General features: G+C 36.2%; 1 protein-coding gene across 2 annotated transcripts in view; it reads right to left on the reverse strand.

The window, feature by feature from the left end:
* Window positions 1-458: 458 nt before the first annotated feature.
* USP9X (ubiquitin specific peptidase 9, X-linked) overlaps window positions 459-16,254 on the reverse strand; it is a 79,496-nt gene continuing 63,700 nt past the window's right edge. For both annotated transcript variants that reach the window (XM_009318896.1, XM_009318895.1), the window contains exons 36-44: window positions 15,167-15,392; window positions 13,937-14,066; window positions 10,474-10,659; window positions 8,563-8,783; window positions 7,365-7,453; window positions 4,663-4,819; window positions 4,045-4,257; window positions 3,501-3,596; window positions 459-2,046 (exon numbers count right to left, since the gene is read on the reverse strand). In XM_009318896.1, the coding sequence (XP_009317171.1) occupies window positions 1,912-2,046; window positions 3,501-3,596; window positions 4,045-4,257; window positions 4,663-4,819; window positions 7,365-7,453; window positions 8,563-8,783; window positions 10,474-10,659; window positions 13,937-14,066; window positions 15,167-15,392 (1,453 nt within the window). In that variant the 3' untranslated portion in view covers window positions 459-1,911. The remainder of the gene's footprint in view (window positions 2,047-3,500; window positions 3,597-4,044; window positions 4,258-4,662; window positions 4,820-7,364; window positions 7,454-8,562; window positions 8,784-10,473; window positions 10,660-13,936; window positions 14,067-15,166; window positions 15,393-16,254) is intronic.

The raw sequence follows: 16,254 nt of genomic DNA on the forward strand, positions 1-16,254 counted from the left end.
TTGAGCACTAGGGAAAACATGGAAGCATGAAAGTGATCATCGCTACACAGCATATTCAAAAATCTTCTGTGTCCCTTCCTTGTTATACGAAATGCGTAAGAATGCACTTGCGACTGAATTTTCCTTTGCTCGTTTCAAAACTACAGACCTTTAATTTGATAAGCAGCTTTGTTTCTATCAACTCATTTGTAAAAAACACCATCAAGCTTGTGCTCATTAAATATATATATGTATATATAAAAACATACAAAAAGTACAAGATAAATCACATTAAGAAACTTTTACAGTGTAATTGTCCTGATCATTTTATTCTTAAGGGCCAAATTTTTTTGTGCACAGAAATCTCAATGTGACTGTTGTTCCAGAATTCAGCATAGTGCCACTGCACAGAATTCACCTTTCTGTGCAGTCCATTAAAAAAAAAAACCCAAAAGCAACACACACCACAGGACAAAACATTCTTCTTAAATCAAATTCTATTTGTGAATTCAGCAAAATAATTTCTATAAAATAAAACAGCAAAATATTTAAATAGTATAGGGTGGGCTGTATCTGTTTTGCAGGGGTATTTGGTTTTTAGACAGGTTCCAAAAAATTACACACATTCAAGTTACCAATTTTCATTTAAATACAGTATTTACTGATGCGTTTCTTTAAGTCTTTAAACAAATGTTTATTCTGGAATAGAGATACCTCAGAATTGTATTTGAGTAACCAGTAGTTTCTTTTATAATTAAACCCTGCTTCTAATGTTAAGATTTCCTGTATAATGGATAAAAGGCTAAGACAATTCTCGCTTTCAAGTAGAACTGTGAACGAGCAGAAAACCAGCAAGTTAACTTGGTGCAGTGGCACTCACAAGTACTGTGTGATTTTGTTGACTTCCACTTCACTGGGATGCAGTAGAAGGAAAGTGTTAGAAGTTTATCTAATAAGCTCTACCAAAGAAACAAAACAAGCACACCAAATACAGTCTATTATGCTCCAGGCATCCTGGCATAGCAAATTTTTGCATATTTGTTTTAAATCTTTTAAATTCCTATTACTGAAAACTAAGTGTTCTTTATCCCACCCAGAGACAGAACTGTCAAACATCAGATGTGAGGAACATATGTGAAACTGAAAACCACTTGTTTGTCACATTTTCCCTCCCCATTTTATATAGTCTAGGTGTAAGAAGAAAAAGTTCTGAGCAATACAGTTGTCACATTGGGACAACTGCCGTCACGTTTTTTTTTCCCCCCTCGTTGGCTACACTAACTTGGTGTGAAGCCATGCTAAATGTTACAGCATAACTATAGCTTCAAAGTGATTAACCTAATACCAGAATGAAAAAGGCAATGAAAAAAGATCTAGAAACAATGTTACATCACCAATTTTCCACATCAACCAAATAATTAAAAGGTTACCAGCCATTACGTTGCTCATAGTAAAATCGACTCCAGTGGCAAAGAATTAACATGAAACTATTTTTGTGGTTGACATGGATAGGCTTTTTTGTAAAGGAGTTGATCCGACTGCCATGAGGCAGGCAACACTGGTTGCAGAGCGCAGCAGATATATCAAGAAATTATTTTTTTGTTTTTGTAGATCTGTGAGTCTCATCAAGACAAAAAAAAAGTTTCTTGCTCAAGAATTAACAGTCAAACATTAATATACTATATACACCTTTGCCATTTACACATTAGCATCAGGCCATTTATTACAAAACACTATACACTTTCCACTGCAGGCGGGTTATATATTGACAGCAATTTTCTGCAGATAAGACAGTGAATAGACTCTCCACTCCATGTTGATTAGGAATAGTTTTTCTAGTTTTAAATATTAGCCAGACACAGAGAAAGGTTGGACTGTAAGGCCTGGGTGCACAGTCTTGATGGAGCAAGTTAATTGATTATGTGCATTTCACTAATCTTTTGTCTGAGGCGGGGAAACTTCTTCACTGCCTTCATAATTTTCTTGTGCTCGTTGGCCAGTTCGCTGAGGGTTGTTCATATGATGTGCTGCTGGGCCTGTATATGGCTGTCCATGCACGTGGTTATTCTGCAACAAAGCATAAACATTTTAAAGGGACATTAAACTTGTGGGCTGTTTCCTGACTGGTTACTTGCTTTTCCCCTTTACATTCAGACTACGCTCAAGCACGCTGAGCTTCTCGTGTAGTAAAAGCTAGATGAACACCCATCACAGTTTCTTCATTCCTCTGAATCGCATCTTTCGCTTACCTTTTCAACTTACACAGCAGGTAAACAAACTTTCAGCTTGTAAAGATAAAAGGATTAGTTGAAATAGTAATCTCAGCTTTTGAATAATGAACAGTCACATGCAAAGCAAAAGCAGCAAGAAAGGAAGAAAAGGAGACGAAAAGAGGCTGCCTATGTGCTGCGGACATTAAACTGTGCGCATATTTTATCAACAGATTCAACCAGCTTGAGGGTTTTTTTTCCCCTAAGACAATGGAAAAAGCGTACCTGTCTTTATGCAGCATATTTTCATTTTTAAGAGGGAAAACTTTAATGTTACAGAACTGAATGAAATCTAGACCAGTAGTTTTCTGCAGATGCTCTGCCCCAATTTAAAAAGTCATACACACATCTGGCAAATGAAAACATCTCATTTATCTACTGTTTTGCAGAGTTTAACCAACTATGGAGAAACCAGGAATATGAGCATTGTGTGTGTTAGTGAGAAATGCCATCTCTTGCAAGAAAGTGAACGCATCACACGGGTAATGGTGAGGTTACGGTATGTGTCTGAACTCAGGAGCTCAGAAAGGAGTGGGAAAATCTGCATGACTTACCAACTGCTCTGCTGAGAACATCAAGTAAGGAAAGCAAGATGGAGGGAAAATGGGTTTGGGCAGGAAAGGAAATTAAATTAGCAGATTTGGAATATATAAAATGAATTGGAACAAAAAATGGCAACTAAGTGGGGGAATCTACTAATTAGTCAATTCAATAAAAAAACCCGGTTATGATTCCTTTCAGAGCTGCCTTTCCACTGAAAGATATTAACGAAGGAGCCATTTAACATAAAAACAGATTTAGATTTTATAGGTACTTAAGATTTAGAGATCAGTGTTCATAGCACAAGTTGCACATAACAAAGCCATCTGCATTTTTCTGAAAGCCTTCCAATTACCCAAACTGAAATTCAGGCCTTAAGGCTTGAAAGAAAGCAACTCACAAAAATATTATCAATGTCAACAAATACGACAGAATCAAATTCAGGATGCACTAGACTGTGATGACATCTGTCCCCCTGCTCTTTTCTACGGATGATTAATCCCTGATCTGATAACATTAGAATCCTCACCTGAAACTCTGATGGTGAAGCTGTTCCTGGCAAAATGGAGGTGTATCTGTATCTTTATTCCTCCAAGTGTGGTATTTGACAATAACATGCTTCTGGCTAAATGCCTATAATTTAAGTTACCATAAATGCTGAAAAAAGCTAACCTGGAACTCTGAATAAATGGTTCAACTCTGAGCTTTTACCTGTTGATACTGGGAACCAGGTGAATGGGGATACAGTGGGGCATCTTCAGGTGGAGAAGACTCATGTTCATCCGGGGCATCAGGATCATCTGGTTCCTAAAGTTTGAAAAAAAACCATTTAATATACTTAGGTAAAACATATTAAGATTATTCTATCCAGAAGCAATCCTACATGCAAGTGACTGTTTCAGACATGCCTGGAGAAAAATTCCACCCCACCGTGTCACCCACAGCCTGTATTGTACTACAGAAAAATTCCCACTATCAACCTATTATTGGAAAAATAGAGCCATTCATAATCTACGTTAAACGGTCAATTTCAATTCTATACTGATAATTCTTTAAGTGACAGATGTCTACAGAAACAGCAATAAAAGTGGAAAAATGCACAGGAGTATGTAACTGAAGGCAACAAAACCGGAAATCCATATTTATAAAATACTTATGTGTTACCTCTATAATGACCGGAGACCGTTGCTAAGGTTAATTATTTATAGAAGCACTTCACTCAAATTTTTTACCAGAAGTCATATTAATTCTTTACCTCCTCTGGGCAGAGTTCACAAGCTTTTGCAAGAGTCATTCTAGCACTGTGCGATCTCTCTAGGAAGTAGCCATTTGATGTTTCATTGCTTTGTATTGGTGGAGACCAATTATTATAGGTGTATTGGGGATTGCCAGTGTATGGTCTACGCTCGAGCTCGTCTCCAAGCCATTCTACTGCCCAGGTCCATTTTCTCTTCAAATCTCCATTGCTCTGCAGACGGAAAATTACAGATTCAGAATTAATTTCTCTGTTCTTCAAAATAGAAATATTTTTCCCTTCCTGTACATCAGCTATCAGAGAAAAGACCACCAACACATATGCTGCTGTTTAAAAGACTCCCTGAAATACCCTTTTGTGCACAAAGAAAACTTCAAGTTTGAAATGAAGTCTGCTGATTTGCAGCTGTATCACAGAATCATGAGTGCGAGTTTAACCAAATTGCTCTCAATCCCATCTATTGACCTTCTGATATAGGAAGGTTCAAATGAGTTGTACTTGGAAGCTGTAATTTCATCAAGGCAATGAAAACTGAATAATGGTGGTTTTGTTGTTGGTTTGCGTTTTAATACACAGAACTGGGAAAAAAGCAGCAAAAAACAGAAAGAAAAGTATTACCTGAAGGATCTGGTAGGCTACAGGACAGTTGCTGAAGAGAGCTACCATGCACTTTATACACTGGTAAGCTCTTTTCTGATAATGGTTCTTAGAGCGCTGAATGGTGTCAAATAGTCCATCCCTGTCATCTGGGATTCCCTTAAGTGCATTGTGAATCCTAAAAAACAAACAAGCAAACAAAAAAAAACACCAACCAAAAAAACCTTCAAGTGTTAGAGATTTAGTATTTGAATTAAGTCTTCACTTTCAAGGTAATTATAAAAGGGATAGCTTGTATTCTGATTTCTGGTTTTAGTAAGAGGTTTTTTTTTAAATTGGAAAACTAACGACACATCGCATATGTAACTTATAATTTTAGCACGTTTGGTAATATTTAAACTCTCTGAATGATACATAAAACATGACAGTACGATTAATTCTAATCACAGCAATCAACTTTAACTGGTTCATTTTTATCACTTATTTTTAAAATCAAGTGCATTTACAAAATAGACCTGTTAACCTAATAGGTCCTTCCAGAATTGGAACAGTTAAATCCTCAACAGAATGGTTACTTATGTTACAGCTATGCTTCTCAAAGATACACTCATTTAGATGCAGTTCCTCTGAAGAGGAATGAACGGTACATACTTGTGCATGGGGATAAGGGACTTGAGCATTCCCTGGAACTAAGCCCACTTTCTCTGCCTTCTGCTCTCGAACAAAGGGCAGAGGAATTAATTGCCACCCTGAAACTGTGCAAGAACTGAGAACTGGCATACTTTTGGCTTTAAAAAGAAACTCAGAGGAGGGCACGGAACCTACACTGACGTCTCCAAGAGCTACACTCATTGCAGGAAAAGCAATTGCCCTCTTTCGTCATAGCCCTGGCAACAGTCAGTGACTAGACCCCAGGCAGCTGGCAACCTAGGCTCCATCTGTAAAGCGATGATGAGCTTTACTTCAGCTGATTTAACTTAATGGTACTTGTAACACTATCATCCCAAACTTGGCACTTGAACTTTGTCAAATCAAGTGAAATTTATGAGAGCAGGTCTGATGCCAAAGAACAGCAGCAGCCATCTCACAGTACAAGAATACAAGGAGCACCAAAGGATGCACACTGTCTAAGATCAGATGATGCTTGTTTTCTGCAAGTTAGAAGATACTACCATTTACTAAGGACAGTTACACTATTTGGGTTTTTTTTTGAAAGAGAAGACAAAGATCATTAAAACTCTGTGATTATCACAGCAAAACCAAGAACAGGACAGAGACCAGTACTCCAAGCTACTGCCAGAAGCGGCAGCAAGAAACCAGAGGATGACTGCAGCTGGCCACTTAACACCCCTCTGCTGAAGCCTAACACAAGTCCAACGAACACTGCTGTTCCTGAGACTGCAATCTTGAATACAAAGTGATGCACATCTCCAAGTATAGTGAAACCCATACCACAACATTCAACCTCCTTCATATCCCATTATTTCAAACATAGCACTATCCCAAACAATCACTTCCATGATTTCTCACCTGTGTTTCCACCCTAAAATATATTATTTTACTTCACATCTACTAAAGTATGCCCATCCTCCAGCATTCTGTGGACTTAAAGACATCTTATGGAAGTATTTGTTTATCAGGAAGAAAATATAAACAAACTGCATTACATATACATATATATGCAAAATTGAAAAGCCTATGTACAAAGGGTATTCTCATCCCTTACCTAAGCTGTATTTCCTATAAAGAAAATGAAGAAATCCCTCCAACTCAGTCTTTATATTTTGGAGTGTGGTGAGCCAGACCACCATCATCTCTTAGAGTTAGAGTAGCTTCTAAATTAAGGCTAGGCAACTGATAAAATCCTGAGCGTGCAGCCGACTTCCACAGGTTAAGTACATGAGTTTGCTCCAATACCCTTACTGCACACGGCAAGTGTGCTCTTACTCAAAGTATTTTAAATGTCATATGAGACGTGGTTGCAAATAATTTAGTAAATCCGATACTACCTATATTCACTTATTATGAAACAGTGACATTTTGAAATATTGACAGATAGCACGTTGATGACATTTATTTTGTTACCTCACCTACTACTACTTCTATAAAAAACTTCTGAAAAATTGACTATTCTCTCTAATAGTATTTGCAATAATTAAATTTTTTTAATCTCAACTTTCAAAAGCCTGATTCTGTAGACATATAAAAATTAGGTTTGAAACTGGATGAATATTTAATATATTGAAGTTAAAATTTCCTTGAAATGTGATCACATAGAGAATATTTATGTATGCAATATGCTTTTCTCCCAAGTTCACACTTTATGCATGTCTTGGTATCACTACTACGAATGACATGCTTCATAGTAAGACCAGGCTATCACTGGACCCTCTTGAATGAGATGTTTCTAATAATCAATCTAAGCACCTCACAGTAAATACTAATGGGTTTAGCCTAAATGGCACATTCTCTTTTGTGTGAAAAATCTTGGGTTTATAGGACTAAGTAGCAGATTTCTCAATAGTAAGGAAGGTCAAGGTGAAAAATCATAGATTTATCTCAAAAATTGAGATAAAAGTGGAAAAAAATGCTTTATTCCTGTATTTTGATTTAATATGTATTTAAAACAAACCTCTTGAAAGGATTAGCAACAGAACCACTGGGAAAACAAGCTGTACAAAACATAATAATCTTGAATTATAAAAAGACAGGTAAATACTAACCTGTGAGTTTGCCAAGAGTCCTCAATTAATAGGATTTGCAGAAGCAGATCCAAATAAGGTCGAAGCTCGTATGTATACGAATATGCAACCTTAAGAAGTAAAAATGCAGAGAACATAGAAAGCATTCCTTGAAGCATGCAGATTACATGGTGCAATACAAGAACACAATTCATTTGAAGTGAAGTTTACTGTCATTTAAAGCATATTTCCAGATACAATGCAAACATTTTTTTTCCAAATGTTGATTGTGCCAGGGTTTTTTTTGGGTTGTGGTTTTGTTGGGTTTTTGTTTTGTGGGGGTTTTTTGTTTGTTTTTTCTTTTAAATATAGTAGGTTTTGTAAAGGACAAAATGTGTCCTCCTGAGTTTCTAACACAATTGATCTGAAGCCTCAAGCATGAGATGCTGAAGAAGCAACCTTAAAAAATACCTTTAGAAAAGCACAATTACAAAATGGTATTTTTTCACTGATATTGCTACTTTTAGACAGTATGTTCAAAAGTTATCTTCAAAGGTTATCTTAAAATGCAAAATACATGGCTAGCAAAATATCAGTAAAGTGATTTTTATTATGATTCTTTCAAGTGCCAAACAAAAGGACAGAGAAAAATGTGATGTTTACATGGAAAAAAAAAAAAGGGTGAATATGAAGATGAGCTCACAGAAGTCAAAAATTTTATTTGGAGTGGAAAAGTATGACTAACCTTACAGAGATTACAAAGGAAAAACAAGACAGTCCCAGAGTCTTTCCTGAGTCTAAAACCAAGTATGTTCTGCAGACTTGTAAAAAAGAACTTTACGAACATACTCAAAATAAATACAAGGGAGATCTTAGGAAATGATTCTAACTTTCCATGCAACGTAAGAAGCTCTTTTATGGATAATGACAGAAAAGCTTTAGGAAACGCTCTTGCAATACATAAAGACCACCTCAGTCTACTTACTTTCCATCCTTAACATAGCATTCCTAACTCATAAAAGGTCAATTGCTTTCCTAAACTCATAAAAGGACTTCTCATAGTAGTCCAACATGATGTATAGACCTAAGAGTGTCAATACTGACAGAGGATGCCATCTTAAGCAAAGTTTATTTGTCAAGCACCTGTTCAGTATTTAATGCAATATTCCTATATATAAATACAGAATCTTACATCATACACATTTATATTCCCATCTTTCTCCTAGTTTTTTATTTTTACCTGCCAAAGAAGTTCACTGAGGACAGTGGACGAGAACTGAGGATTCTCCCAACAGCAGAAACGAAGCAACTTGATCGTCTCTTCAGAGTTGCTGCAATCTTCAATAATTTTCTTCACATAACTAGTTCTCACAAACAAGATGTCTGCTACGTTCTGCTGAAGTGCCATTATAGGTTGAGATAAATTAGGATCACCGTAAGGGTTGGCAAGTGGGGGATTACCTAGAACAAACAGTTATTACAGATGAAAAGGTACTGAAGTACTTCCAGTGTAGACACAACAATATATGCATTGGCGTAACTCATCAAAAAACAATAGATGGAGAAAAAAACCCAACCCCTCCCCCTAACAGTTCATTTTCTTTGAAAAATACTATGGTATGAAGTAGCTAAGTTTTCTGATTGTGAAGCTTGACACTTGCTGCCTGAGAGAGGAACTTCTCCCTCTCAGATAAGATTATGCAGTGACAATCAAAGCAGAACAGCTGGAGACACGTTCATATGCAAGAAGAGAAATTACTGAGCATTTCATCAGTGAAATCCTCTTATCTCCTAATTTATCTGCTTCACTGCTTGTGTAACCAACAAATATATCATGTTTTAGGACACAAGGTCTATTTACTTCACTAGGCAATGGGAAAGGGTTCAGAGGAATATCTATGTCAGAACAGCCCCATCTGAATTGCTAGAGTGTAGAGAGAAGTAATATACTCTTGAAAGAATGAAAATTAATGTATCTTATTTAGTAAGCTTCATTTTGTGTAAGGAAAAACTGCTGATTTCCTCCTGATGTTTCTAAATTTAGCAGTCTTTTGAGTTATTGTTTGAAGATGCTTAGAAGTCCAAGGGAGAACTTTTCTAGTTTAACATGCTGAAGCAAAAAATAACTTCACTTTGCAAATAGTAATCATAATTAGTAGTCAGAGTAACGTTCATACAAAGTAATTTTTTTTTAGTACAACATTATGAATACAGTGAATATACCATTATTTTTCATAGGTAATATCTTTTCAGTGTAAGCCTCAAATAATGCACTGGAAACAAAATCAAATCAAAATTGCCAAATGGTTCTGAAGCTTATTATAGCACAGTAAAATTTTCAGTTCATTAATCTTACTATAGCACATTCTAGCCTATTGACTTTATAGGCCGACACATCAAGCTGTAATGAGTTTGCCATTAAATAGCTTCTCTACAGATTCCTAATTACGTTTTCTAAAATATGCTTAATAGAACGTGTACATATATAGGCTATAAAGTCCATGTAGCCCAATATTCTGTCACCATTTCTCAAAAATAACTGCACTCTATTCAACTACTGGAGATATTAATGATTTATACTGTGGTTGACCAATTCCTAGCTGATGCTTTATCTTTTATAAATTAAAGTGCTGGCTTCTGTTTGTCATCTTGACTGCGAACAAGCACCAAATCATTTTCAAGAGCTATCCACAACAATGCAAGATCTCTTTACTGATAAGCAGTATCAGCTATTTCAGAGCCTGCTACAGTGTTTTTCCTGTACAGATTACTTTTGTACTGGTAATGTGGAAGTAATTTGTTATTTTATTGCCTACTCAGAATCAAAAGATCTTTATGCAACTCTTTACAATGAGCTTAAACTATTCTAAAATCATTACTATTTTGTAATCAACAAACTACTACTTTACTACTCAGTTGTTTTCCTATATCTTTAAGGAATAAGCCAAGAAGCATAAAATACAGATTTGTCTTGTGCTTTTTAGTTTTGCTTACAACAAAGAGATTTCTGTCTTTAAACAAAAGGAGTTGCTAAACATAAAAGGCAAACATTTTTCCAGCTAATCCATTTTACAAATAATAGCTAAATATACACAAAAGACATTTACTGATCTATTCAATTAATCTAAAGAAAACTTAAAATTCACTATACCATTGATAGAAGACTGCATCCGCGATGACACATTGCAACAACGGATCAGTTGTGACACAACAGTGTATAGCTTCCCCAGTTCAGCATACTGGTATTTAATTGGAGGACCTGGACCTTCATCCAGAGCCACAAGCATGAAGGTTGCAGGAACATTTAGTTTCAGAAGCTGTGTCTTCTCTGCCACACCTTTACAGGGAGGGGGGGAAAGATACATCTTGTTTCTGGCACTGACAATACTTTTTTTTAAGAAGAAAAATAACTACTTTTTACATGATTCCTAACTTTTCAGTTGCTGGGTTTTATTATAACCATCATTTATGCTTTCTGAGGAAAAAAAATAATCAAATCAGTAAAGGTGCACAAGAAAATTATGTTCAGCTGAAAAATCACATTGAAGGAGAGTTGTAAATGACTACAATTTCTTAACAGTGCTCATTAGCACTTAGAATAACTAGCACCTGTGTTAATAGCAAAGCCTCAGAGAAGGCTTTTTGAGGAAGAATTAATCTTTTTATTGTGAGGCCCAGGATAGGGTGAACATCCCCCACAGTATACTTCGTTATTCTTCCATCATGTCCTAGATACATCAATTACAAATTTAAGACATTTCCAACTGTGCCATACTATGCAGTAAGTGTAAATGAGTGAAAAAAATCTATTTAAGAAAAAGCAAAAAAGAAAACCTCCAAAACCAACCAAAAACCCAACCAACCAAAAAATCCAAACATACAGCTAGTTTCACTGCAAGAATACCTTGCACATACTATACAAGTACTTACCAGTAAATTCAATATGTCCCTTCTGATCTTGTATTGTTTCTCAATTTGGTTAAAAGTAATGACTTTTCATACATTTCCAAGTTTTTTCTTGTTCTGAAATACAACTGGACCTTACCTACCATCTTTCTGATAAGGAGGAATCCAGATAGCACCTTATTAGAGCTCTTTTATAGTATCTTTTTGCTTATGTTAGATAGTTTTGTAGTTACATCCTTTGTAGAACTGATCTCTTGCTGGCTTTGACATGAATAATATATTATTTGATTTCTCAGAATGACACACAATTTTATCTTTTCCACAGAACTTGGAGTGCTGCAGGAATGATGTATTGTGCCTTTTGCTGAATGAACACTCTACATCCATACAGAAGCCTCCAGTTAACAGCAGTTAAGACAAGCACAACTGCTTGGTATTTCCATGTTTATCTTTGCAGGGTAGATTGTGATAACGATCAGACCCACAAATAAAATTTAGTTATGATTTCCCATCTGGCTTCTGAGTGCTTTCCTAGTCAGAGGCTTCAACTGCACTGACTGCCTATGAAAAGCTAGTAAAGAAGAAAAGATAACTTAGAGCAGAAGAATTGCATCTCTCTTCTCTGTAATGACATTAAGTCCACTCTGGGGGTCATGACGGAACCCTGCCTGACAGAGAATGCTTTGGTAGACAAAGTATATGAAAGCAACATACATTATAGGTGAAATTAAATTAACATATTTGCCTAGATTAATTTTACAGATAGGAAATTAAATTCCTTTAAAATTGTCTACCCACATGAAAGAGCTTCCAGAACTCACTCTCTCTCTGTCAATTCTATATGGAAATACTGAAATAACTCCATTTGGACTGATACACTTAACACTTTAGCCACAAAGTAATCTTACAGAAATTCACATTTATAACTTGCCTGCATGAGCCAATAACCAGCAATGGCTGAGCTGCTCAGTATTATGGGCATTTTGTAAAATTTCCAAGGAACTGGATCACCTAGCTTCATACCACTTTACATAAAAGGATGAAAATATCTTGTATTAGAGTAAGAGGGAGAGCGTAATAGATTACCTCTATGGGAGAATACTGTATCCTGTTTAGAACTTGCTGAAGAGAAAGATGCTTTGTCACTTAGGCTACCACATGTGAAAGAGAAATGGGGCCCCGATAGAAGACCCTAGTAACTGGGGAAAGTAAGAATGTAGAGCTCTGTGACAATTCACTAGATATGAACCTGTGACTACCCTCATCAATCTGAGAGTGCAAAAGCAATCCTTTATTCACTTGACTTGCATTTTATTACTCTTAATTGCTCTTCCTCAGGGCAAATATATAAAGCAGCAATGGATTAATCCACCTGAGAAACAGTTTATTCAATCAATTGATTTTCAGCATGCTGGTAATGCTAAGAGAAAGCATGACGAGAGCTGTTCATCTGAATGTGAAAAGGACTGATCTCAGTTTAACTGCAAAAATTATTTTTGTTTGAATAGTTACTTCAGATATTATTAGTATTGTTTTATTCTATTAGTGTACAGGCTAGTGACTTTATATGCAAAGAACCTACATAATCCAGAATTTAATACAAGTTTCTGTATACTTCTAAATCTATACTTATTTCTATTTTCATAATGCTGGATACAATTAAGATCCTGAAGAAAAATGGGTGACGCTGGAGGTGCCACAGCCAATATTTCATGTCCAACAGCACAAAACTGATAACCATCTCAGTTACATTATAGCATGTGTATAATGAGTCTTAAGTGTAGCACCTGCAAATACAGGTAGTCCTACTAGTCTTGCATTCAAAGATGCTAAAATAAATACTCATTTGCGATTATATTCAATCTCTATTTTCATCTTTCATCAGAAAAGTTAGGACTCTAGTCTTTATGAAAAGAATCACTGTCTCAAGCCTGGGAGAACTTTACTTACGTCTTCCTATATTGCAAAAACACTGGCTTTTCTTGCCTGTTTATCCTGGAGGAACCACAATATCCGATAAATTTACAGTGGAATTTCCCCGATTCTTGCCTTCTTTTAGCTCATATGATGTCTATGGTGAAAGCATTCTGGCAAACAATGATGTCTAAGAACATATACAGATTGAGCTATTTCCTCAGCCTCCCAAAGAGTCTTTAAAGGGAAGACAGACACAGAATCAGTGTTTTGCATTCATAGCTGCGAACCTCAAAGGTGAACTGAAGAAATTAATATTGAAAGGGCACAGTTGGAACATATAGACAAAGCATGACCATCTGTATTGACGTTTCCATAAAGGAGAGTCCTGCATCTCTCTCTTTTTTGAACTTTTATCTTCCTCAACTTCTTCAGGCTCAAACCAGTTGACAGCCCCACATGCTTCTTGGGTCTCATGACCTCCCTACAAATGAGCCCTGAACAAAGCATAACCTCTCTTGCTATTTTTTCACCCCTACACCCTCTCAGAAGGACACAAGTGTTGTTGCTCCAAGCTTCTTGTGTTAATCTTCCAAGGAATGCAGGAAGACTAAAGCCCCAAACTCCAAACTGAAGGAACACAGATGCTCTAGAGAGCACTTATATGACATTTAATGATAACAATCTGCCCGAGGCTGAAAAACTGGATTCTCCTGCTACCTGTGCAACTGTATCACTAATAAAACACAAGTGCATTACAGTGTCATCAGTAAAAGTGTGTGTAATTTGCTTACCTAGATTGGCATACATTACAAACAGATTGAAATACTGCTGCAAATGGCGCCCATGTTCAGATACTTCCCTTCTTAGAAGATTTAGTACCGCTCTCAGTAAGTGATCACTTAAACTTAAGTTATCATAAGCCTATTAAAAAAAAGTTTTAATATTAGTGGTTGAACCTATCAAATCTTTATTTAGTTTATACTTTCTACTATGGCAGAAAACAGAACTGGTTAAAAGGTATGGGATACATACAAGCTCTAAAATACTAGCAGCTGGTTAGCCTTCTGTATCTCACACAAAGACAGACAGATATACAGGGAATAAGACTCCCGTCACTACATACCATGTAAGTCCAAGAAATTATGCAAGTACAGAAGCTTTTAATTGAGCTTTTTCTCCAATAGCAGCTAGGCTTAAACACTCAGAAAAGCACATGCAGTTCCACTGTGAACTTCATAGACTAAGACAAACAACCAAATCAACCTCTACAGATGTATCTCAAATACCTTATGAAACAAAACACCATCAAAGCATATGTAGCTTTAACTTAATACAAATTCTTTTGCTGGATACAGTAGTGAAAACATTCTGAGAAAGTAAGTGGAACAATACAAATAAAAAGTGTCTTACTGTAGACATTAAAAACATGACAAAGCAAAGGCTTAAAAGGGTCGATCTTTTAAATTTTAATACAGTCCAAACAAAAACATTGTTATGACAAGTATTACATTAAGATTTTGGCTTTTTTTTTGTTTGTTTGTCAGTTCTAGGTGTATAAAATTAGGCAATTCACTGTCTACTCCTATGCAAAGTTACAATTTTTGACAATTTCAACGTTGCAGGATACAGGGGAAGAAAACTTAAGGAACTCCTGCATGTTTTCGTGGTTTTTGTTCTTGGGTTGGTTGGTTTGTTTTTTAATTCTAAATGAAAAACAAGGCTTCACTCCCCTACATATTACTTTATTATAAGCCACTACTTTACTTTGCAGATTTCACACTTGCAACTCAACTCAAAGTTCTCACTACTTAGTCTTCACGGAGGTTTACAAATGAGGGGAAACTGAACCCCTCTGACAGCAACTGCCACACAAACCGCTTGAGTTATATCATGTTATGCAGTGCAAAATGGACTGTACTGTCAACACTGATGCATCTACTCCAGAATTTACTTTACATTAAACGCTTATAATGAAGAAGTAAGAATAAGTTTCAAAAGTTTTTCGTTAGAAAATTAAATACCTGACTGGAAGGTCCAGGAGAGGCAAAAGGTGAAGGACATGGTCCGTCTTGCAATGAAAAATGTGCAATAAATACTATAAGTTTTGCAAATGCACCCCTCACTTCTGCACTAGGGCATTCCAAAAGATACTCAGAGAAGCGGTTTGAAACATTAAAAAGGACGTTGTGTGCAAACCAAAAGCGTACATTCTTGCTGTGTCGAAGAAGGATGCATAATGCATCATACCTGAAATAGAAGACGACACAACTGAGAAATTATGACCAAATGTCATTAATGAATTTTGGCAGACATATCCTTTTGCATAATTTGAAGAAAATATATGTTAAAGGTGATCCCCAAACGTTTTTGCTCACAAAATGCTTACAATCAGATAAATTGTTGTTCCTACAGTGATACTCTCTGTTACTAGCAATCACAAATTAAAAAGATACTTCAATTAAAAAACTAACATTTAACTGTAGCATTTTACTTCTATCACCCATAGGAACTAAGACAGGATTGCATCCCCTAACTCCCAAACTCCTACTCAAAGCAGGTCCTAAATTGGCAGCCATCATTCCCTCTGTATTGGAATTGGGGGAGAGGGTGAGCAGCAGAGAACGTATGAGGTAGATTTCATGAGCTGTGTATAAGACAGGTAACTAAATATGTAACCTATCAGGAATTTATATTCTCATTTACAGATCTAAAAAAAGCCCCCCCCCAACAAAAAAAAAAACTCCCCAAAGAGTAAAATATCTGTTCCAGAGAGGGTCTTGTGTGACTCTGTCCTCTTTCCTGCAGCAATATTTGAACTCCTCTCGATCTCTTAAAATAACAGGAGTAACTTAGCTACTCCGAAAGTTGCTACTGGGAGAAAAACTTGAGGTACATATTTGCCATGTATTACACAACTACTTACTAGTAGCTGGTAAACTACTGGTCATCATGAATACTAGATCTTCTCTCTAGATCTACCAGTAGTAACTCACACTCCCCAGCACAGAGCTTTTAGCTTAAAGACTAAAATGCTGTGGTGCTATAAGATTGTACTGTTTGTTATACTACAGTTTTGAATTACAGGCCCTGTAGCAATGTACATAAAGCA

The sequence above is a fragment of the Pygoscelis adeliae genome, unplaced genomic scaffold, assembly GCF_000699105.1.
Source record: "Pygoscelis adeliae isolate BGI_AS28 unplaced genomic scaffold, ASM69910v1 Scaffold92, whole genome shotgun sequence".
Taxonomy (NCBI): Eukaryota; Metazoa; Chordata; class Aves; order Sphenisciformes; family Spheniscidae; genus Pygoscelis; species Pygoscelis adeliae.